The sequence below is a fragment of the Heptranchias perlo genome, chromosome 42, assembly GCF_035084215.1.
Source record: "Heptranchias perlo isolate sHepPer1 chromosome 42, sHepPer1.hap1, whole genome shotgun sequence".
Lineage (NCBI taxonomy): Eukaryota > Metazoa > Chordata > Chondrichthyes > Hexanchiformes > Hexanchidae > Heptranchias > Heptranchias perlo.
The window spans coordinates 14,986,534-15,010,748 of NC_090366.1; the positions used below are offsets into that span (position 1 = coordinate 14,986,534).

General features: G+C 56.8%; 1 protein-coding gene across 1 annotated transcript in view; it reads left to right on the forward strand.

The window, feature by feature from the left end:
* Positions 1 to 24,215, forward strand: part of LOC137306257 (IgGFc-binding protein-like) — a 52,324-nt gene that overhangs the window by 6,841 nt on the left and 21,268 nt on the right. The window contains 12 exon segments of the mRNA XM_067975411.1: positions 4,942 to 6,183; positions 7,525 to 7,853; positions 8,791 to 9,361; positions 10,585 to 10,852; positions 10,854 to 11,184; positions 11,904 to 12,471; positions 13,392 to 13,987; positions 15,981 to 16,551; positions 17,877 to 18,076; positions 19,220 to 19,358; positions 20,837 to 21,165; positions 22,478 to 23,039. Coding sequence (XP_067831512.1) covers positions 4,942 to 6,183; positions 7,525 to 7,853; positions 8,791 to 9,361; positions 10,585 to 10,852; positions 10,854 to 11,184; positions 11,904 to 12,471; positions 13,392 to 13,987; positions 15,981 to 16,551; positions 17,877 to 18,076; positions 19,220 to 19,358; positions 20,837 to 21,165; positions 22,478 to 23,039 — 5,706 coding nt within the window.

Sequence of the window (24,215 nt, forward strand, 5' to 3'; positions counted from 1 at the left end):
TAAGATATTAAGGGGAACGGATAGGGTGGATAGAGAGAAACTATTTCCGCTGGTTGGGGATTCTAGGAGTAGGGGGCACAGTCTAAAAATTAGAGCCAGACCTTTCAGGAGCGAGATTAGAAAACATTTCTACACACAAAGGGTGGTAGAAGTTTGGAATTCTCTTCCGCAAACGACAATTGATACTAGCTCAATTGCTAAATTTAAATCTGAGATAGATAGCTTTTTGGCAACCAAAGGTATTAAGGGATATGGGCCAAAGGCAGGTATATGGAGTTAGATCACAGATCAGCCATGATCTGATCAAATGGTGGAGCAGGCACGAGGGGCTGAATGGCCTACTCCTGTTCCGATGTGAAGCTTCAGATTGATAGAAAGAACTCCCATTTCTAGCGCGTCTTTCACCACCTCAGGACGTCCCAAAGCGTTTTACAGCCAATGAAGTACTTTTTGAAGTGTGGTCACTGTTGTAATGTGGGAAACGCAGCAGCCAATTTGTGCACAGCAAGATCCCACAAACAGCAACGTGATAAATGACCAGATTATCTGTTTTTTAGTGATGTTGGTTGAGGGATAAATATCGGCCCCAAGACACCGGGGAGAACTCCCCCTGCTCTTCTTCAAAATAGTGGCCGTGGGATCTTTTACATCCCACCTGAGAGGGGCAGACGGGGCCTCGGTTTCACATCTCATCTGAGAGATGGCACTTCCGACAGTGCGGCGCTCCCTCAGTACTGACCCTCCGACAGTGCGGCGCTCCCTCAGTACTGACCCTCCGACAGTGCGGCGCTCCCTCAGTACTGACCCTCCGACAGTGCAGCACTCCCTCTGTACTGACCCTCCGACAGTGCGGCGCTCCCTCAGTACTGACCCTCCGACAGTGCAGCACTCCCTCAGTACTGACCCTCCGACAGTGCGGCGCTCCCTCAGTACTGACCCTCCGACAGTGCGGCGCTCCCTCAGTACTGACCCTCCGACAGTGCGGCGCTCCCTCAGTACTGACCCTCCGACAGCGCGGCGCTCCCTCAGTAGTGACCCTCCGACAGTGCAGCTCTCCCTCAGTACTGACCCTCCGACAGTGCAGCGCTCCCTCAGTACTGACCCTCCGACAGTGCGGCGCTCCCTCAGTACTGACCCTCCGACAGTGCAGCGCTCCCTCAGTACTGACCCTCCGACAGTGCAGCGCTCCCTCAGTACTGACCCTCCGACAGCGCGGCGCTCCCTCAGTAGTGACCCTCCGACAGTGCAGCTCTCCCTCAGTACTGACCCTCCGACAGTGCAGCGCTCCCTCAGTACTGACCCTCCGACAGTGCGGCGCTCCCTCAGTACTGACCCTCCGACAGTGCGGCGCTCCCTCAGTACTGACCCTCCGACAGTGCAGCGCTCCCTCAGTACTGACCCTCCGACAGTGCGGCGCTCCCTCAGTACTGACCCTCCGACAGTGCGGCGCTCCCTCAGTACTGACCCTCCGACAGTGCGGCGCTCCCTCAGTACTGACCCTCCGACAGTGCAGCTCTCCCTCAGTACTGACCCTCCGACAGTGCAGCTCTCCCTCAGTACTGACCCTCCGACAGCGCGGCGCTCCCTCAGTACTGACCCTCCGACAGTGCAGCGCTCCCTCAGTACTGACCCTCCGACAGTGCGGCGCTCCCTCAGTACTGACCCTCCGACAGTGCGGCGCTCCCTCAGTACTGACCCTCCGACAGTGCAGCACTCCCTCTGTACTGACCCTCCGACAGTGCGGCGCTCCCTCAGTACTGACCCTCCGACAGTGCAGCACTCCCTCAGTACTGACCCTCCGACAGTGCGGCGCTCCCTCAGTACTGACCCTCCGACAGTGCAGCACTCCCTCTGTACTGACCCTCCGACAGTGCGGCGCTCCCTCAGTACTGACCCTCCGACAGTGCAGCACTCCCTCAGTACTGACCCTCCGACAGTGCGGCGCTCCCTCAGTACTGACCCTCCGACAGTGCGGCTCTCCCTCAGTACTGACCCTCTGACAGTGCGGCGCTCCCTCAGTACTGGCACTGGGAATGTCGGCCTGGATTCCGTGCTCAAGTCCTGGAGTGGGGGCTCAAACCCAGGACCCTCTGACTCAGAGGCGAGACTGTTACCCACTGAGTCAGGGCTGGTACCTGGTGTTGGAACAGCTGTGTCTGGAGGTGACAAAGGAATGAATAAAGTTTGCATGTAAAGAGGTGTGGCAGGTGTGGTGGGAGGGACCTGAGGTCCTGGTCCAGGTGGAGGTGAGTGGACTATGTGATCTCAGAAGCTGACATTTCATAGCATCATACAGCTCAGAAGGAGGCCATTCGGCCCATTGTGCCTGTGCCGGCTCGTTGAAAGAGCTATCCAATTAGTCCCACTCCCCCCTGCTCTTTCCCCAGAGCTCTGTAAATTTTCCCCCTTCAAGTATTTATCCAATTCCCTTTTGAAAGTTATTATTGAATCTGCTTCCACCGCCCTTTCAGGCAGCGCGTTCCAGATCATCACAAGTCGCTGCGTAAAAAAACATTCTCCTCATCTCCCCCTTTTGCCAGTTACCTTAAATCTGTGTCCTCTGGTTACCGACCCTCCTGCCACTGGAAACAGTTCCTGAAGCCCAGGATCGCATGAGCCTTTCTGTCAGCTTTCTCAACCTGCCACCTTCAAAGATTTGTGTACAACACCCCTGGGTCTCTCTGTTCCCCCACCCCCCGGGTCTCTCTGTTCCCCCACCCCCCCGGGTCTCTCTGTTCCCCCACCCCCCCCCGGGTCTCTCTGTTCCCCCACCCCCCGGGTCTCTCTGTTCCCCGCACCCCCCCGGGTCTCTCTGTTCCCCCACCCCCCCGGGTCTCTCTGTCCCCCCACCCCCCGGGTCTCTCTGTCCCCGCACCCCCCGGGTCTCTCTGTTCCCCCGCCCCCCCGGGTCTCTCTGTTCCCCCGCCCCCCGGGTCTCTCTGTTCCCCCTCCCCCCGGGTCTCTCTGTTCCCCCACCCCCCGGGTCTCTCTGTTCCCCCTCCCCCCGGGTCTCTCTGTTCCCCCACCCCCCGGGTCTCTCTGTTCCCCCACCCCCCGGGTCTCTCTGTTCCCCCACCCCCCGGGTCGCTCTGTTCCCCCACCCCCCGGGTCTCTCTGTTCCCCCACCCCCCGGGTCTCTCTGTTCCCCCTCCCCCCGGGTCTCTCTGTTCCCCCACCCCCCGGGTCTCTCTGTTCCCCCACCCCCCGGGTCGCTCTGTCCCCGCACCCCCCGGGTCGCTCTGTTCCCCCACCCCCCGGGTCGCTCTGTTCCCCCACCCCCCGGGTCGCTCTGTTCCCCCACCCCCCGGGTCGCTCTGTTCCCCCACCCCCCGGGTCTCTCTGTTCCCCCACCCCCCGGGTCTCTCTGTCCCCCACCCCCGGGTCTCTCTGTCCCCCACCCCCGGGTCTCTCTGTCCCCGCACCCCCCGGGTCTCTCTGTTCCCCCACCCCTCGGGTCTCTCTGTTCCCCCCACCCCTCGGGTCTCTCTGTCCCCGCACCCCCCGGGTCTCTCTGTTCCCCCACCCCCCGGGTCTCTCTGTTCCCGCACCCCCCGGGTCTCTCTGTCCCCCACCCCCGGGTCTCTCTGTTCCCCCACCCCCCGGGTCTCTCTGTCCCCGCACCCCCCGGGTCTCTCTGTCCCCGCACCCCCGGGTCTCTCTGTCCCCGCACCCCCCGGGTCTCTCTGTTCCCCCACCCCCCGGGTCTCTCTGTCCCCCACCCCCCGGGTCTCTCTGTTCCCCCACCCCCCGGGTCGCTCTGTCCCCACACCCCCCGGGTCGCTCTGTCCCCGCACCCCCCGGGTCGCTCTGTTCCCCCACCCCCCGGGTCGCTCTGTCCCCGCACCCCCCGGGTCGCTCTGTCCCCGCACCCCCCGGGTCGCTCTGTCCCCGCACCCCCCGGGTCGCTCTGTCCCCGCACCCCCCGGGTCGCTCTGTACCCGCACCCCCCGGGTCTCTCTGTCCCCGCACCCCCCGGGTCTCTCTGTCCCCGCACCCCCCGGGTCGCTCTGTCCCCGCACCCCCCGGGTCTCTCTGTCCCCGCACCCCCCGGGTCTCTCTGTCCCCGCACCCCCCGGGTCTCTCTGTCCCCGCACCCCCCGGGTCTCTCTGTCCCCGCACCCCCCGGGTCTCTCTGTCCCCGCACCCCCCGGGTCTCTCTGTCCCCGCACCCCCCCGGGTCTCTCTGTTCCCCCACCCCCGGGTCTCTCTGTTCCCCCACCCCCCGGGTCTCTCTGTCCCCGCACCCCCCGGGTCTCTCTGTCCCCGCACCCCCCCGGGTCTCTCTGTTCCCCCACCCCCCGGGTCTCTCTGTTCCCCCACCCCCCGGGTCTCTCTGTCCCCGCACCCCCCGGGTCTCTCTGTCCCCGCACCCCCCCGGGTCTCTCTGTTCCCCCACCCCCCGGGTCTCTCTGTTCCCCGCACCCCCCGGGTCTCTCTGTCCCCGCACCCCCCGGGTCTCTCTGTCCCCGCACCCCCCGGGTCTCTCTGTTCCCCGCACCCCCCGGGTCTCTCTGTCCCCGCACCCCCCGGGTCTCTCTGTCCCCCACCCCCAGGTCTCTCTGTCCCCGCACCCCCCGGGTCTCTCTGTTCCCCCACCCCCCGGGTCTCTCTGTCCCCGCACCCCCTTTAAAATTGTACCATTTAGTTTATTTTGCCTCTCCTCATTCTTCCTACCAAAGTGCCTCACTTCACACTTCTCTGTGTTAAATGTTATCAGCCGTGTGTCTGCCCATTTCACCAGTCTGTCTCTGCCCTCCTGAGGTCTGTAACTATCCTCCACATTGTTTCCTACATTCCCGAGTTTCGTGTCATCTGCAAACTTTGGACGCAACACCCCAGCTGAGGCCTAAGCAGTGATTTATAAAGGTTTAGCATTCCTGCCATATTCCCTCTTCAATTGACTGTGCGACTCGCTAACACATCCCTCTTCACTCACCGCAGGGGCCTGCACCGCTGGACATGTGGGCAAAGAATTTGTCACCACTTTTATGCAGAATTATATTCCCCGCTACGGCCGCCCCAAGTTGGAACTGGTTATCAACTCATACGAGGCGTCCACATCAGTGACGGTCACTGTGAACAAAAGCAACTTCAAGAAGTTGCTGTTACTGGGGAAAGGGGAGACAGCTTCGGTCCAGGTGCCCAACGGCAGTGAGATCCATGGCACCTCCTGTACCTCTCAAACGGTAATCGTGAAGTCAGATAAGAGCATCTCAGTTTCCTCCTTCAACAACAAACCCCGGACGGTAGACGCCTCAGTGGTTTACCCGGTGCCTGACCTGGGGACCGAGTATTATGTCTTCACTCCGCCCACTGGACCCTGGAGGTTGATGAAGGAGTTTGCCATCACCAATACTGACCGGGCAAACACGGCACAGGTCTACCTGACCCAAGCAGTTTCGTTCCAGGGAAGGCTTTACCGTTCAGGCTCGACGGTGGAGATCTCATTGGAGCCCTATGAGGGTGTCCAGTTCCAAAGCACTCAGGACCTTACAGGCTCCAGGGTGGTGGCCAAACTCCCGGTGGCTGTGATGTCTGGGCACGCGTGCAGTTCCTACCGCTACAGATGCAACCACGTGTACGAGCAGCTGCCGCCCGTGAACAGGTGGGGCAACTCTTTCATGGTGGCCCCCACCTCTGTGCAGGACAGATATGATCTGGTTTATCTGCTGGCCTCCCAACCCACTGAGGTCCAACTGTGCAACAACCAAGGAGCCAAGAGTCTCAAGGCTGGGAAGTCCATCTCTTTCAGGGTGAATCGCAACACACCCATCTGCATCACCGCCACGAAGGGGATCCTGGTGATGTTTTACAGCCCTGGTGGTCACAGCCGGGATGGCATACGTTTTGACCCGTTCCTAATGAACATCATGCCCACCGATCAGTTCGCCAGCTCCTACACCGTCCGTGGCATCAAGGGTTTCAGCAACTACATCAGCATCATAGCCAAAAGCTCGGCCACCGGCCGGCTGAAGCTAGACAACCACGAGCTACCGGCTGGGATAAGGTGGCAGGGCATAACAGGAACCGAATACTCCTGGGTGGACTTCACAGTAGGCAAGGGAGAGGAGAAGCACGTGGTTCAGGGAACGTCGGGGGAGCTTTTTGCCCTCTACAAGTACGGCATCGCCAACATGAACGCCTATGGCTGTCAGGGGAGTGCGGGCGGCGGTGCGGTTACAGGTAAGGAGATGCCACTGCCATCGGTGGGCTGAATGCTACTTGTACCCTTGTTGTGTCCCTCGTGACAGTGCTGCCAAGGCACAGGGTCCTGCCCAGGTGAGTCTCAGCAACGATTCTCGTCTCAGGAGGCGTCTGAGGATCTGAGACGGGCGAGGGGGAAGCTGGGTAGGGGAATTGGCATAATCTGTACAATGGATTACAATATAATCCGTACCCTCACAACCCAACCCATCGTATCTGTATCCAACCCTGTACCTGCCCTGGGAGTGTTTGATGGGACAGTGTAGAGGGAGCTTTACTCTGTATCCAACCCTGTAGCTGCCCTGGGAGTGTTTGATGGGACAGTGTAGAGGGAGCTTTACTCTGTATCCAACCCTGTAGCTGCCCTGGGAGTGTTTGATGGGACAGTGTAGAGGGAGCTTTACTCTGTATCTAACCCTGTACCTGCCCCGGGAGTGTTTGATGGGACAGTGTAGAGGGAGCTTTACTCTGTATCTAACCCTGTACCTGCCCTGGGAGTGTTTGATGGGACAGTGTAGAGGGAGCTTTACTCTGTATCTAACCCTGTACCTGCCCTGGGAGTGTTTGATGGGACAGTGTAGAGGGAGCTTTACTCTGTATCTAACCCTGTACCTGCCCCGGGGAGTGTTTGATGGGACAGTGTAGAGGGAGCTTTACTCTGTATCTAACCCTGTATCTGCCCTGGGAGTGTTTGATGGGACAGTGTAGAGGGAGCTTTACTCTGTATCTAACCCTGTACCTGACCCTGGGAGTGTTTGATGGGACAGTGTAGAGGGAGCTTTACTCTGTATCTAACCCTGTACCTGCCCTGGGAGTGTTTGATGGGACAGTGTAGAGGGAGCTTTACTCTGTATCTAACCCTGTACCTGCCCTGGGAGTGTTTGATGGGACAGTGTAGAGGGCCTTACTCTGTATCTAACCCTGTACCTGCCCTGGGAGTGTTTGATGGGACAGTGTAGAGGGAGCCTTACTCTGTATCTAACCCTGTACCTGCCCTGGGAGTGTTTGATGGGACAGTGTAGAGGGAGCCTTACTCTGTATCTAACCCTGTACCTGCCCTGGGAGTGTTTGATGGGACAGTGTAGAGGGAGCTTTACTCTGTATCCAACCCGTGCTGTACCTGCCCTGGGAGTGTTTTGAGCCTGACCCTAGAGGCCCACAGTAAGAATGTTTCCCCAGGGTTTAACCCTTTCAGAGCAGAATCCTCACCAAAAACATGAGAGGAGCAGAGCGGTGGGTCGGGGGCCGATGCGACTCTCCGAACGGTTGGGATGTAAGATCGGGAAACCCTCCTCATCCCCTTCCTCTGCTTCACCGCAGATCCGTGCGCCAGTGTGAAATGCAGGAGCAAGGAGCTTTGCGTCGTGTTGCAGGGCAGTGCTGTGTGCAAGGCTGAGTCCAGTGCAGTGTGCTGGGCGTGGGGTGACCCCCATTACCACACCTTCGACGGGGTGAACTTTGACTTCCAGGGCACCTGCACCTACACCATCGCCAAGAGCTGCGGAGCTGACTCCTCGCTGCCTTCCTTCGACATCGAGGCCAAGAATGACAACCGAGGAAGTACTCGAGTGGCCTACGTCAAGTTGGTGAACATCGAGGTCTATGGCTTCAAAGTGACTATCGCAAAGTACGAATATAGCCAAGTCAGAGTGAGTTTGCCTTGTGTTTCTATTCCCTCGTTGTCTCGAGACGGGCTGAGGGGCGCGGGGTGAAATTGGTCTTGGAAGGTATCACCGAATGGCCGGTAGTGAAACAACAACTTGCATTTATATAGCGCCTTTAACATCCCGAGGCGCTTCACAGGAGCGTAAATCAGACAAAAATTTGACACCGAGCCGCATAAGGAGAGATTAGGACAGGTGACCAAAAGCTTGGTCAAAGAGGGAGGTTTTCAGGAGGAGATACGGAGGGTGGGAATTCCTGAGCTCAGGGCCCAGGCAGCCGAAGGCATGGCCGCCAATGGTGGAGCGATTAAAATCGGGGATGTGCAAGAGGCCAGAATTGGAGGAGAGCAGAGATCTCGGAGGGTTGTAGGGCTGGAGGAGGTTACAGAGATAGGGAGGGGACAGAGAAAAGAGAAGACTGAGGGGTGACCTGATGGAGGTCTTTACAATTATGAAAGGGTTTCGATAGGGTAGACATAGAGAAGATGTTTCCACTTGTGGGGGAGACCAGAACTAGGGGGCCATAAATATAAGATAGTCACTAATAAATCCAGTAGCGAATTCAGGAGAAACTTCTTCACCCAGAGAGTGGTGAGAATGTGGAACTCGCTCCCACAAGGAGTAGTTGAGGTGAATAGTGTAGATGGATTTAAGGGGAAGCTGGATAAACACATGAGGGAGAAAGGAATAGAAGGATATGGTGATAGGGTGAGATGAAGTAGGGAGGGAGGAGGCTCGTGTGGAGCATAAACACCGGGATCGACCAGTTGGGCCAAATGGCCTGTTTCTATGTGATTCGATGTGATAATGGGACCGTCCAGTCAACCAGACCGAACTTTAGAAGTTCAGTTGAGACCCAGTGCTTTGAGGGGACGGAGGGAGTAATAATATTTATGGTGTTGCTTTTCTCTCCCGATCCAAGATCAATGGAATCAGGACCAACTTGCCCCTCACCCTCCATGACGGAAAGGTCAACTTGTACCAAAGTGGGGCCTACGTCATCATCGAAACAGACTTCAGCCTGAAGGTGACATACGACTGGAACCACCACCTGGTGGTAACGGTGAGCAGCAGCTTCTACGGGAGCACGTGCGGCCTCTGCGGGAACTACAACGGAGACGCGCGCGATGACTTCAGGACGCCCAAGGGCGCCGCCGTGTCCAATGCCCTTGACTTTGGCAAGAGCTGGAAGGTGGCCGATGGTGACATCTTCTGCTGGGACAACTGCAACGGCGTCTGCCCGACCTGCGACGGCAGCAACCAGAGGAAATACGAGGGCCCCTCCTACTGCGGCCTGCTGAGTAAAGCCGACGGCCCCTTCAGGGATTGCCACGCCAAGATCGACTCCAAACCCTACGTCAACAACTGCGTCTACGATGTGTGTCTCTCCAAAGGTCTCCAGACCCTCCTGTGCCAGGCTATGAAAGCCTACGCTGAGGTGTGTCAGAGGGAAGGGGTCAAGATTTATGACTGGAGGACACCGTCCAAATGCCGTGAGTATTCAATTGAGAACATCCGTTTTCCGTTTTTCAGTCGGCGCTGCCAACCGTCAGCTGGTCGACCGGGTGATGGGATTTATAATCCAGTTGTTTGAATTACATGGAATTTACAGCACAGAGACAGGCCATTCGGCACAAATATTCCATGCTCCCATCCCTGCTTCACCTCATGTATTATAGAATCATAGAATGATATAGCACAGAAGGAGGCCATTCGGCCCGTTGTGCCTATGCTGGCTCTTTGAAGGAGCTATCCAATTAGTCCACTCCTCCCCCCGCCCGGTCCTTCCCCATAGCCCTGCAAATTTTTCCCCTTATCCAGCTAATTATTCGAAACTTGGTCTGATAATCGAGTTGAGAAACAGATTCGATTGGAACGAGTGACGCCTGGGCCAGTCCTGTGAGCGACCCCATTATCTGCACTCGGAAACGCCTTGTTTTGGAATGGTGGAAATTCCAGCACAGAAGGAGCCCGTTCGGCCCATCGCGCCTGTACCGGCGAGAGTCAGTGCCTTCGGGGGAATGGAAATTGATAAGGGGGAGATGGGAATTGATGAGGGGGAGATGGGAATTGATTGGGGAGAGATGGGAATTGATAAGGGGGAGATGGGAATTGATAAGGGGGAGATGGGAATTGATTGGGGAGAGATGGAAATTGATTGGGGAGAGATGAAAATTGATTGGGGGAGATGGAAATTGATTAGGGGGAGATGGGAATTGATAAGGGGAGAGATGGAAATTGATTGGGAGAGATGAAAATTGATTAGGGGGAGATGGAAATTGATTGGGGGAGATGGAAATTGATTAGGGAGGAGATGGGAATTGATTGGGGAGAGATGGGAGTTGATGAGGGGGAGATGGGAATTGATGAGGGGGCGATGGGAATTGATGAGGGGGCGATGGGAATTGATGAGGGGGAGATGGGAATTGATGAGGGGGCGATGGGAATTGATGAGGGGGCGATGGGAATTGATGAGGGGGAGATGGGAATTGATGAGGGGGAGATGGGAATTGATGAGGGGGAGATGGGAATTGATGAGGGGGAGATGGGAATTGATGAGGGGGAGATGGGAATTGATGAGGGGGAGATGGGAATTGATGAGGGGGAGTTGGATGAGACGCCAAAGTGAGCTGTGGGTTTTACAGTAGTGTGTCATGTCTCAGATGTCCTACCTAACCCTGGGATTACCGATCACAGATAATCTTTTGCCTTTCAGCCCTGCCCTGCCCAGAGAACAGTCACTATGAAGCCTGCGGGAGTTCCTGTCCAGCCACCTGCACCGACCCCTCCGCCGGGTCCAAGTGCACGAAGGTCTGCGTGGAGTCGTGCTTCTGCGACGCGGGCCATGTGCTGAGCGCGGGGAAGTGCGTCCCCACCAAGAGCTGCGGCTGCACCCACCAGGGCCGCTACTACAAGCCGGGCGAGAGCTTCTGGGGCGACGAGGGGTGCCAGAGCCGGTGCCAGTGCGACCCGCTGAGCAAGGGGGGTGACGTGCGCCTCCCACCGCTGCAAGGCGAAAGAACAGTGCAAGGTGGTGAAGGGGGTGAGAGGGTGCCACCCAGTGGGCTACGGGACCTGCTCGGCCATTGGTGACCCCCACTACAAGACGTTTGACGGACGCAAGTACGACTTCCAGGGAACCTGCGTCTACAAGTTCTCCTCGCTCTGCGCCAAGGACAGGGACCTGGTCCCCTTCGATATCCAGGTCCAGAACGAGCACCGAGGCAGCAGAGTGGTTTCGTTCACCAGGCTGGCCTGGATCGTTGTCTACGGGCAGACCATTGTCATCACCAGGGATTATGTTGGCAAAGTGATGGTATGTCGCAACTCACCGGGGCGGAATGGGAGTGGGGGGGGGGGGGCCGTGCCTTTCAGCCACAAAAGGTTGCCTTTATACAGCACCTTTAACGTAGCAAAACGTCCCGAGGAGCTTCGCAGGTCACTAAATGGCGTCCGTACTAAACGGTGAGACTCCAGCAGAATCCCCGCTGTATTTAAAAATTATCACCCTCGTGTTCAAATCCCTCCATGGCCTCTTCGCTCCCCCCCCCCCCCCGCCTCTCCCTGTCTCTGTAACCTCCTCCAACCCTCCGAGATCTCTGCGCTCCTCCAATTCTGGCCTCTTGTCCATCCCCCGATTTCCATCGCTCCACCATTGGCGGCCGTGCCTTCAGCTGCCTGGGCCCTAAGCTCTGGAATTCCCTCCCTAAACCTCTCCGCCTCTCTCTCCTCCTTTAAGACGCTCCTTAAAACCTCCCTCTTTGACCGAGCTTTTGGTCACCTGTCCTAATATCTCCTGATGTGGCTCGGGGTCAGATTGTGTCTGATTTTCGCTTCCGGTGAAGGTTAACACTTTTTATATAAGCAAGTTATTGTTGTCATTGAGGCAGTGCGTCAGGATTCACTCCTGTAGCTGGCAGTAAGGGACAATGTACAAGTTTGGCAAATTGTGCGGGGGGATAAATATTAAAGCCAGAAAGCTCTGGGACGCGAGCCTGCCGCTGGGTAACACGTCCATTGTGTGCGATCTGACAGGTGAACGGAATCCTGGTGAACCTTCCCCACCACATCGACACGGACAAAATCACCATCTACAGGAGTGGCCGAGGAGCCAGGCTGGAAACGGATTTCGGGCTGCGGGTGACCTACGATTGGCGAACGCGGATCACGGTCACCCTCCCCAGCACCTACGCCGGAGCCGTGTGCGGGCTGTGCGGGGACTTTGACGGGAAGCGGGATAACGACCTGAAGACGAGCAGCGGGGGGCTGACCTCCAGCCCGGCCAAGTTCGGAGAGAGCTGGCAAGTGGACACCACCCCGGGCTGCGTCCACGAGTGCCAGGGCAAGTGCCCGCAGTGCGACATCGTGGCCAAGCGCCGCTACGAAGCCGCAGAGTTCTGCGGCAAGATGGTGGACGGCGGCGGGCCCTTCCGGGACTGTCGGGGCCGTCTGGACCCCAAGGGGTACTTTGATGATTGTGTCTATGACGCCTGCGTCTACAAGGGCCACCAGACGGTGGTCTGCCAGGCAGTGGCCAGCTACGCAGCTGCTTGCCAGGACATCGGGCTGACCGTCTACCAGTGGCGAAGCAAAAAGTTCTGCCGTAAGTACCGGGGGGGCGTAACTACTCCGATCTATACAGCTCCTATAACGTAGTGAAAGGTCCCCACGGTGCAGGAGGGAGGGAGAGAGACATGGGGAGAGGGAGAGAGTCATGGGGAGAGGGAGAGAGACATGGGGAGAGGGAGAGAGGGACATGGGGAGAGGAAGAGAGACATGGGGAGAGGGAGAGGGAGAGAGACATGGGGAGAGGGAGAGAGACATGGGGAGAGGGAGAGAGACATGGGGAGAGGGAGAGAGGGACATGGGGAGAGGAAGAGAGACATGGGGAGAGGGAGAGGGAGAGAGACATGGGGAGAGGGAGAGAGACATGGGGAGAGGGAGAGAGACATGGGGAGAGGGAGAGAGACATGGGGAGAGGGAGAGAGACATGGGGAGAGGGAGAGAGACATGGGGAGAGGGAGAGAGACATGGGGAGAGGGAGAGAGACATGGGGAGAGGGAGAGAGACATGGGGAGAGGGAGAGAGACATGGGGAGAGGGAGAGAGACATGGGGAGAGGGAGAGAGACATAGGGAGAGAGACATGGGGAGAGGGAGAGGGAGAGAGACATGGGGAGAGGGAGAGGGAGAGAGACATGGGGAGAGGGAGAGGGAGAGAGACATGGGGAGAGGGAGAGGGAGAGAGACATGGGGAGAGGGAGAGGGAGAGAGACATGGGGAGAGGGAGAGGGAGAGAGACATGGGGAGAGGGAGAGGGAGAGAGACATGGGGAGAGGGAGAGAAAGAGTTAGTTGGGGAGAGAGAAAGAGAAAAGGGGAGGGAGAGAGAAAGATATGAGGAGAGAGGGAGTCTGAGGATTGCGAGTTGTTCCTCCAGTTGACTCGGTGTGAAATTCCAGTCATGAAATGAGCTGATTGAAAGCAGTGGACTGAGGCCCAGTCTGCGTGTTTGTATTTTTGCAGCCCTGGCGTGCCCTGAGAACAGCCATTACGAAGTGTGCGGGACGGGATGCCCAGCCACGTGTGCCAGCCTGACGGAACCAGAGGGGTGCAGTGCGCCGTGCAGCGAGGGATGCCAGTGCGACGACGGCTACGTCCTGAGCGGGGAGCGGTGCGTGCCCCTGGCTCAGTGCGGCTGCGTCTACGGCGGGGCCTACTACAAATCGGGCGAGGCGTTCTTCCCCGGCAGGCAGTGCGGCGAGCAGTGCACGTGCGAGGAGGGAGGGGCCGTGCGGTGCCACAGCATCAAGTGCGGAGACTACGAGGAGTGTAAGGTGGTGAACGGGGTGCAAGGGTGCCACGCGGTCGGTGTCGGGAAGTGCTCGGCCGCTGGAGACCCCCACTACCTCTCGTTTGACAACGTGGCCTTCGATTTCCAGGGGACCTGCACCTACACCCTGGCCCGGGTCCGAAAGGACGAGGAACGGTTGCCCAAATTCACGGTCAACGTGGAGAACGAAAGCTACGGCAACGGCAAGGTGTCGGTCACCAGGCTGGCGGAGGTGGAGGTGCACGGTCACAAGCTGATTCTGGAGCAGAAAGTCCGCTGGAAAGTGAAGGTAAAAAAAAAATGGCGGGCACTTCCTTCAACTCCCGGTCCCAGATCTGCTCGCTGGCAGCTGTCCTGAACCCTAAAGAGATTCCAATCCCTACAGAAGGACCCGATCCTTTGGGAACAACTCGCTCAGGGTGCCCGAGGAATAGAATGGGAGGAGGCCGTAACAAGGAGGGTCGATGAGGGTAGCGCGTTTGATGCAATCTACATGGGTTTTAGCAAGGCTTTTGACGAGGTCCCACACGGCAGACTGGTCAGGAAAGTAAAAGCCCATGGGATCCAAGGGAAAGTGGCAAATCGAATCCAAAATTGGCTCAGTGGCAGGAAGCAAAGGGTAATGGTCGACGGGTGTGACTGGAAGGCTGTTTTCGGTGGGGTTCCACAGGGCCAGGTCCCTTGCTTTTTGTGGTATATATTAATGATTTAGATTTAAATGTAGGGGGCATGATTAGGGAGCTTGCAGATGATACAAAAATTGGTCATTTGGAGGAAAGCTGTAGACTGCAGGAAGGGCTCAACGGATCGGTCAGGTGGGCAGAAAAGTGGCAAATGGAATTCAATCCTGAGAAGTGTGAGGTAATGCATTTGGGGAGGGCAAACAAGGCAAGGGAGTACACAATAAATGGGAGGATACTGAGAGGTGTAGAGGAAGTGAGGGACCTTGGAGTGCATGTCCACAGATCCCTGAAGGTAGCAGGACAGGTAGATAAGGTGGTTAAGAAGGCATACAGGATACTTTCCTTTATTAGCCGAGGCATAGAATATAAGAGCAGGGAGGTTATTCTGGAAATGTATAAAACACTAGTTAGGCCACAGCTTGAGTACTGTGTACAGTTCTGGTCACCACATTACAGGAAAGATGTGATTGCACTGGAGAGGGTGCAGAGGAGATTTACGAGGATGTTGCCGGGACTGGAGAATTTTAGCTATGGGGAAAGATTGGATAGGCTGGGGTTGTTTTCTTTGGAACAGAGGAGGCTGAGGGGAGATTTAATTGTGTATAAAATTATGAGGGGCCGAGATAGAGTGGATAGGGAGGACCTATTTCCCTTAGCAGAGAGGTCAATAACCAGGGGCCATAGATTTAAAGTGATTGGTAGAAGGATTAGAGGGGAGCTGAGGAGAAGTTTTTCACCCAGAGGGCGGTGGGGGTCTGGAACTCACTGCCTGAGAGGGTGGGAGAGGCAGAAACCCTCAACTCATTTAAAAAGTACCTGGATGTGCACCTGAAGAGCCGTAACCTACAGGGCCACAGACCAAGAGCGGGAAAGTGGGATTAGGCTGCCCAGAACTGAACACAGTATCTCCAGATGGGGTCTAACCAGAGTTCTGTACATCTGAAACATGACTTTTCCCCTTGGTATTCTAGCCCCCTCGAGATAAAGGCCAACATCCCATTCGCATTTTTGATTGATTTGTGTACCTGTCCGCTAGTTTTAAACATTATTCAGGCTGTTGCCTCGCCCGCCCCACACGTCTAAAGACTCTGGCATATGAGACCATCGATGAAACACCAATTTATATGTGGTCATTGGTTAGGTGCCAACTCTGGAAGGACATATTCTTGGGAGGTTTCATCACATGACCTCCTGCCCCCAGCCGCCCCGCCCCCACACTCCCGCCATTGGTCACCTGACATGTCCATCCTCCCTACGCCAATCGGAAAGCGAATCGGCACTTCATTATCCGATTGGACGATTCCTCATTGTCAGTCAACCAGTCCCTCGGTCCGATATTTTTATAACTAAAGAACAAAAGTGTTTGAAGAAAGTGACCATTTCCTGTTTTTTTTAACGCCCCAGTGATTTTCCTCCCGAGGTTCTGCTCTCAGCACAGTCCTGGAGATTAGTCTTCAATTCCTGAGAGACTCCAGGACAATCCTGGAGGGTTTGGCGACCCCCTTGGTTCCTTACTCAGGTCTCCAGGAGTTGGAGGTGATTGAATGTCGAAATTGGAGCTGAGATCCATTTGGGCTTGATTGGGTTATTTGCTTGCAGATCAACGGAATCCTGACCAATCTGCCCCTGACGGTCGACGGCGGCAAAATCTGGGTCTACCAGCACGGAAACAAGGCGGTGATAGAGACGGACTTTGGCCTGGTGGTCACCTACGACCTGACTTACTACGTGGTGGTGACGGTCCCTGGTAACTACAGGGGGAAGATGCAGGGCCTCTGTGGGAACTTCAACGGCAAGAAGACAGACGAGTTCACGCTCCGCGACGGTGCGACGACGAAGGACGTGACGGTTTTCGGCAAGAGCTGGAGCGTCTTTGTCGAGGGGGCCAAGTGCAACAACGGCTGCGGCAACCAGTGCCCGGTTTGCGAGCCCAAGAAGTTGGCCATCTTCCAGAAGGACAATTACTGTGGCTTCTTCTACGTAGCCAACAGCCCCCTCAAAGCCTGTAAAGAAGTGATCGATCCCAAGCAGTTCTACCTCAACTGCCTCTACGATACTTGCCAGTCGAACAGCAACATCCAGGTGCTCTGTGACAGCATCCAGGCTTATGTGTCGGCCTGTCAGGCCCAGAACGCCAACGTGAAAGGCTGGAGGAGCGAGACCTTCTGTCGTGAGTATCAACAAAATATCATCACTGCGGTTTGTTGCTGTCCGAAGATCTCTCAAACCTCAAGAGGGCTTTGAAACTCTTTGTTCCGCGTCACCCAACCATTGGCGGCCGTGCCTTCAGCTGCCTGGGCCCTAAGCTCTGGAATTCCCTCCCTAAACCTCTCCGCCTCTCTCTCTCCTCCTTAAAACCTACCTCTTTGACCAAGCTTTTGGTCACCTGTCCTAATATCTCCTTAATGTGGCTCGGTGTCAAATTTTGTGAAGCACCTTGGGACGTTTTACTACGTTAAAGGCGCTGTAGAAATGGGAGTTGTTCTTTTTCAGGGCTGGTGATACCACTGAAGTACTCGATTATCATGTTCTATCATCCTTTAACCTCTGGTCATGGCACTTGTGCTAATGAATGGAATTATTTAGTAGAATATAGGATTTACTCAAACAATGGGCAATATACAGATCGGCCATGATCCAACTGAACGGTGGAACAGGCTCAAGGGGCTGAATGGCCTCCTCCTGTTCCAATCACGGGCTGATTGAGTGTCTCCCAATGAGAGATAAAAGCTCACCCCAATTAACATCAACTACGTATATCCCAGCAAACTGAACCAACTCCAGACACAATGTACAGGGTTAGCTGGTTGTCTATCTCGATGGTTCGGGCGGGTCTCCAAGATCCTACGGCATTATTGGAAGAGCAGCAGCAGAGTCCTGGGGGCAACTCCCTCCGCCCCCCCCCCCCCTGCCCAGATTAAATGGGCATTCACTTCAGGGCAGTTTGTGGGATCTTGCTGTGTGGAAAATGGCTGCGGTGTTTGCCCACAAGACGATAAGTCACTGTACTCGGTAATTTGGAGGCCCTCTGAGCCATTCCTGAGCAAGCTATGTTAGAATAGAATCACAGAAAGGTTACAGCACTGAAGGAGGCCGTTCGGCCCAGTGAGCCCGTGCTGGCTCTTTGTAAGAGCAATCCAGCTAGTCCCACTCCCCCGCTCTTTCCCTGTAGCCCTGCAAATTTTTTCTCTTCAAGTATTTATCCAATTCCCTTTTGAAGGCCATCATTGAATCTGCCTCCACCACCCCCTCGGGCAGTGCATTCCAGATCATAACCACTCGCTGTGTAAAAAGTTTTTCCTCATGTCACCTTTGGTTCTTTTGCCAATCACCTTAAATCTGTGTCCTCTGGTTACCGACCCTTCCGCCGTAGAATCATTGGGCCAAGTCTTTGTCGTCCTTTACAGCCGATGGATCCTCTTCTCCCATTTCCCCCAGGACATTCTTCAACCCCTTCACTTCCTTAACCCGTTTTTGTTTTGTTTTGTGTCACAGCGATGAAGTGCCCAGTGAACAGCCACTACGAGATTTGTGCTGACACCTGTGAAACTACCTGTGCTGGGCTCACCGACCTGACCAAGTGCCCAGACACCTGCTCCGAGGGATGCCAGTGCGACGATGGCTTCTTCTTGGATGGCGACCAATGTGTTTCCATCGATGGATGTGGTTGTTTTGAGAATGGGCGGTATTACAAGGTTAGTATCACGGGGCGAACCCCTCGTCATCGGGGCGAACCCCTCGTCATCGGGGCGAACCCCTCGTCAACGAGGCAAACCCCTCGTCAACGGGGCAAACCCCTCGTCATCGGGGCGAACCCCTCGTCAACGAGGCAAACCCCTCGTCAACGGGGCAAACCCCTCGTCATCGGGGCGAACCCCTCGTCATCGGGGTGAACCCCTTGTCAACGGGGCAAACCTTCGTCAACGAGGCAAACCCCTCGTCAATGAGGCAAACCCCTCGTCATCGGGGCAAACCCCTCGTCATCGGGGCGAACCCCTCGTCAACGGGGCGAACCCCTCGTCATCGGGGCGAACCCCTCGTCAACGGGGCGAACCCCTCGTCAACGGTTTCCCCTACAGCGCCCGTTTGCATGGCAACCCACCTGTTATTTGCTTCACATTAGAGGGATATCAGACATGACGTGACTCAGTGGGTCTCTCTCTCTCTCACTCTCGCCTCTGAGTCAGAAGGTCGTGGGTTCGAGCCCCCACTCCAGAGACTCGAGCCCCATAATCCAGGCCGACACTCCCCAGTGTCAGTACTGAGAGAGCAGGGGCGTTCTCCCCGGTGTCCTGGGCCGAATATTTATCCCTCAACCAATACCACTGATCAGTATCTCATTGCTGTTTGTGGGATCTTGCTGTGCACAAGTTGGCTGCCACGTTTCCGACATTACAACATATTGTAATATTGTACTGCCGATATCGACAGACCCCCGGGGGACCCCCTGCCGATATCGACAGACCCCCGGGGGACCCCCTGCCGATATCGACAGACACCCGGGGGACCCCCTGCCGATACTGACTCACTCCTGGGGGACCCCCTGCCGATACTGACTCACTCCCGGGGGACCCCCTGCCGATATCGACAGACCCCCGGGGGACCCCCTGCCGATATCGACAGACCCCCGGGGGACCCCCTGCCGATATCGACAGACCCCCGGGGGACCCCCTGCCGATATCGACAGACCCCCGGGGGACCCCCTGCCGATATCGACAGACCCCCGGGGGACCCCCTGCCGATATCGACAGACCCCCGGGGGACCCCCTGCCGATATCGACAGACCCCCGGGGGACCCCCTGCCGATACTGACTCACTCCTGTTTGTCTCCTCCACAGCCGGATGAAGTTACCATCCAGACGGGGTGTAAGGAGAGGTGCACGTGTACCCTGGCAGGCCTGTTCTGTGAAGAGATCTCCTGTGCGAGCGACAAGAAATGTGACATTAAAAATGGAGTCTTGGGATGTCACAACAAGGGTAGGGTTCAGTATCGAGACCAGCCGTTCCCCTCCGCGTCCGCCTCACGGAGGTCCCAGCACCAGGTCAATCCCAGGTGGGCGAAAACTGCCCACCGTCTCGGTGGGATTGACAATCAGAGAGCACAGGGCCTGATTTACCACCCTGGACCCTCACGTCTCGACCCAGTGCTGGGTCGGGCGGTGTGTGACAGACCTGGCCCCCCGACTGTTTTCTGAGGTTCGGCTTGTGGGGGAGGTCTCGGTTATGGAGGGAGCAACCCCGAATTTGGGGCTTGCTCACGGTAAGTGGGGGGGGGGGCGGAGAGGGGACTCCAGAGCCTGATGGGAAGGCAGCCCATCTTACTGGCAGTGCCTGTTCTGGCAGCTATCAGCGGCCAAACCTTCAGAAGGTCGTGGGTTCGAGCCCCCGCTCCAGAAACTTGAGCCCCATAATCCAGGCCGACACTCCCCAGTGTCAGTACTGAGGGAGCGCCGCACTGTCGGAGGGTCGGTACTGAGGGAGCGCTGCACTGTCGGAGGGTCGGTACTGAGGGAGCGCTGCACTGTCGGAGGGTCCGTACTGAGGGAGCGCCGCACTGTCGGAGGGTCAGTACTGAGGGAACCCTGCACTGTCGGAGGGTCAGTACTGAGGGAACCCTGCACTGTCGGAGGGTCAGTACTGAGGGAGCGCCGCACTGTCGGAGGGTCAGTACTGAGGGAGCGCCGCACTGTCGGAGGGTCAGTACTGAGGGAGCCCTGCACTGTCGGAGGGTCGGTACTGAGGGAGCGCCGCACTGTCGGAGGGTCAGTACTGAGGGAGTGCTGCACTGTCGGAGGGTCAGTACTGAGGGAGCGCCGCACTGTCGGAGGGTCAGTACTGAGGGAGCGCCGCACTGTCGGAGGGTCGGTACTGAGGGAGCGCCGCACTGTCGGAGGGTCAGTACTGAGGGAGCGCCGCACTGTCGGAGGGTCAGTACTGAGGGAGCCCCGCACTGTCGGAGGGTCAGTACTGAGGGAGCGCCGCACTGTCGGAGGGTCAGTACTGAGGGAGCGCCGCACTGTCAGAGGTGCCGTCTTTCGGATGAGACATTAAACCGAGGCCCCGTCTGCCCCTCTCAGGTGGATGTAAAAGATCCCACGGCCACTATTTTGAAGAAGAGCAGGGGGGAGTTCTCCCCGGTGTCCTGGGGCCGATATTTATCCCTCAACCAACATCACTAAAAAAACAGATGATCTGGTCATTTATCACATTGCTGTTTGTGGGATCTTGCTGTGCGCAAATTGGCTGCCGCGTTTCCCACATTACAACAGTGACCACACTTCAAAAAAAGTACTTCACTGGGTGTAAAGCTCTTCGGGGACGTCCTGTGGAGATGATAGGCGCTGCAGAAATGCAAACCTTTCTCTCTTTCGATACGAGCCGGTGAGCCCGGTCAGGGAGTTTGAAGCTTTCTGTTTTATTGAGTCTGTGTGTGTGTTGCGTTCTGTCCCGTTCAGACCCGTGCAAAGCAGCAAATTGCCGAGTGAAGGAGACGTGCAAGGTGGAGAAGGGGGCAGCGGTGTGTGTCCCCCAGTACACCGGGACCTGCTGGGCCTGGGGAGACCCTCACTATCACACCTTCGACGGTCTTAACTTTGACTTCCAAGGCACCTGCACCTACGTCGTAGCTAAGACCTGCGGCTCCGACGCCAACTTAATCCCCTTCAAGGTCGAGGCCAAGAACGACGCCCGAGGCAACACGGCCGTGTCCTTCGTCAAACTGGTGCACGTCTACGTCTACGGCTACAAGATCTCCATTCACAAATCCGAGACGGGCCGAGTCAGGGTGAGGCTGTCACACACTGTGGGGTGGGACGCTCGCGTGAGATCGTTAACATGTGACGCGGTCCGACTGTCGATCAATAACCGATAGGGAGACACAGATAAACATACTGTCATCACCCGCAACTCACTGGCATCGTTTTCCAGGGACAGGAAACATAGCAGTGGACAGGACAGTGTAGAGGGAGCTTTACTCTGTATCTAACCCTGTACCTGCCCTGGGAGTGTTTGATGGGACAGTGTAGAGGGAGCTTTACTCTGTATCTAACCCTGTACCTGCCCTGGGAGTGTTTGATGGGACAGTGTAGAGGGAGCTTTACTCTGTATCTAACCCTGTACCTGCCCTGGGAGTGTTTGATGGGACAGTGTAGAGGGAGCTTTACTCTGTATCTAACCCTGTACCTGACCCTGGGAGTGTTTGATGGGACAGTGTAGAGGGAGCTTTACTCTGTATCTAACCCTGTACCTGACCCTGGGAGTGTTTGATGGGACAGTGTAGAGGGAGCTTTACTCTGTATCTAACCCTGTACCTGCCCTGGTAGTGTTTGACGGGACAGTGTAGAGGGAGCTTTACTCTGTATCTAACCCTGTACCTGCCCTGGGAGTGTTTGATGGGACAGTGTAGAGGGAGCTTTACTCTGTATCTAACCCTGTACCGGCCCTGGGAGTGTTTGATGGGACAGTGTAGAGGGAGCTTTACTCTGTATCTAACCCTGTACCTGACCCTGGGAGTGTTTGATGGGACAGTGTAGAGGGAGCTTTACTCTGTATCTAACCCTGTACCTGACCCTGGGAGTGTTTGACGGGACAGTGTAGAGGGAGCTTTACTCTGTATCTAACCCTGTACCTGCCCTGGGAGTGTTTGATGGGACAGTGTAGAGGGAGCTTTACTCTGTATCGAACCCTGTACCTGCCCCTGGGAGTGTTTGATGGGACAGTGTAGAGGGAGCTTTACTCTGTATCTAACCCTGTACCTGCCCTGGGAGTGTTTGATGGGACAGTGTAGAGGGAGCTTTACTCTGTATCTAACCCTGTACCGGCCCTGGGAGTGTTTGATGGGACAGTGTAGAGGGAGCTTTACTCTGTATCTAACCCTGTACCGGCCCTGGGAGTGTTTGATGGGACAGTGTAGAGGGAGCTTTACTCTGTATCTAACCCTGTACCTGCCCTGGGAGTGTTTGATGGGACAGTGTAGAGGGAGCTTTACTCTGTATCTAACCCTGTACCCATTGCCTTATGCCGTGTTGTTTGCTGATCGATACGTACCTCTGCTGATCGTGAGCAATCATCTTGAAAATTCCCCCTGGTTTGTGCAGATTGATGACGTCCGAACAAGTCTCCCCGCGACGCTCGAAGACGGTAAACTGCGTCTCTACCAGAGCGGGGCGTTCGCTGTCTTGGAAACGGACTTTGGCCTGAAAGTGTTGTACGAGTGGAACTCGTATCTGATCATTTACCTTCCGAGCAGCTACTTCAACAACATGTGCGGGCTGTGCGGTAACTTCAATGCGAAGCTGGGTGACGAGACGGTCACTCCGAATGGAACCACTGTGACATCCATCGTGGACTGGGCCAAGGGCTGGAAGGTCTTTGACCACGACCTGTTCTGCTGGGACAAATGCCGGGGCTACTGCCCGACCTGTCCCGACGACAAGCGGAGCTTGTACCAGAGCGAAAAGTACTGCGGCTTGCTGAAAACCGTCTTCCGCCAGTGTCACGTCAAGGTCGAACATTCCCCGTTCTTCGACAGCTGCGTGTACGACGTCTGCCTCCACCAGGGCCTGAAGAGCATGTTCTGCCAGGCTCTCAACGCCTACGCCACGGAGTGCCAAAAGGCGGGCGTCACCGTAAAGGGATGGCGCAAGGCAGCGTCCTGCCGTAAGTAGGGCGGGAGGGTCCGCCTCGACACGCCAAGGGCGGGGGGGAAGGGGGGTTGAGGCAATTCATTGGAGAGCGGGACGCAGAGGCATCTTCTCGTCCAGTGCGAGAGCGCAGGCGGTGAGATTCGTCGCCACACAGCGGGCGTTGGTGAATCTGCCAGTCGGCTTGTACGCCCAGAGCAAAAGAATGTGGGCAGAATGTGAAACTGGCAGCGAATTCACCATCTCCTCTTTACCACTAATGCCCAAGGTGATTTTCACCCTCTGTCTCCGCCCCCCCACCCCCCCCCCCCCGCAGAGAGTCTGGTCGTCCCCCAAGTCTATTACAGGTAGAAAACCGGGCACCCCCAAAGGTTCCGTGGGGAGGTGACCCCTCTCCGGTGTGCGACTGAGTTGCACAGAGCAGGAAGGACACAGGGTCCATACCCAGTGTGTGGGACCCGTACCCCAGTGAGAGTCGGTGTGTGTGGGACCCGTACCCCAGTGAGAGTCGGTGTGTGTGGGACCCGTACCCCAGTGAGAGTCGGTGTGTGTGGGACCCGTACCCCAGTGAGAGTCGGTGTCTGTGGGACCCGTACCCCAGTGAGAGTCGGTGTCTGTGGGACCCGTACCCCAGTGAGAGTCAGTGTCTGTGGGACCCGTACCCCAGTGAGAGTCGGTGTCTGTGGGACCCGTACCCCAGTGAGAGTCGGTGTGTGTGGGACCCGTACCCCAGTGAGAGTCGGTGTGTGTGGGACCCGTACCCCAGTGAGAGTCGGTGTCTGTGGGACCCGTACCCCAGTGAGAGTCGGTGTCCGTGGGACCCGTACCCCAGTGAGAGTCGGTGTGTGTGGGACCCGTACCCCAGTGAGAGTCGGTGTGTGTGGGACCCGTACCCCAGTGAGAGTCGGTGTCTGTGGGACCCGTACCCCAGTGAGAGTCGGTGTCTGTGGGACCCGTACCCCAGTGAGAGTCGGTGTGTGTGGGACCCGTACCCCAGTGAGAGTCGGTGTGTGTGGGACCCGTACCCCAGTGAGAGTCAGTGTGTGTGGGACCCGTACCCCAGTGAGAGTCAGTGTCTGTGGGACCCGTACCCCAGTGAGAGTCGGCGTCCGTGGGACCCGTACCCCAGTGAGAGTCGGTGTGTGTGGGACCCGTACCCCAGTGAGAGTCGGTGTCCGTGGGACCCGTACCC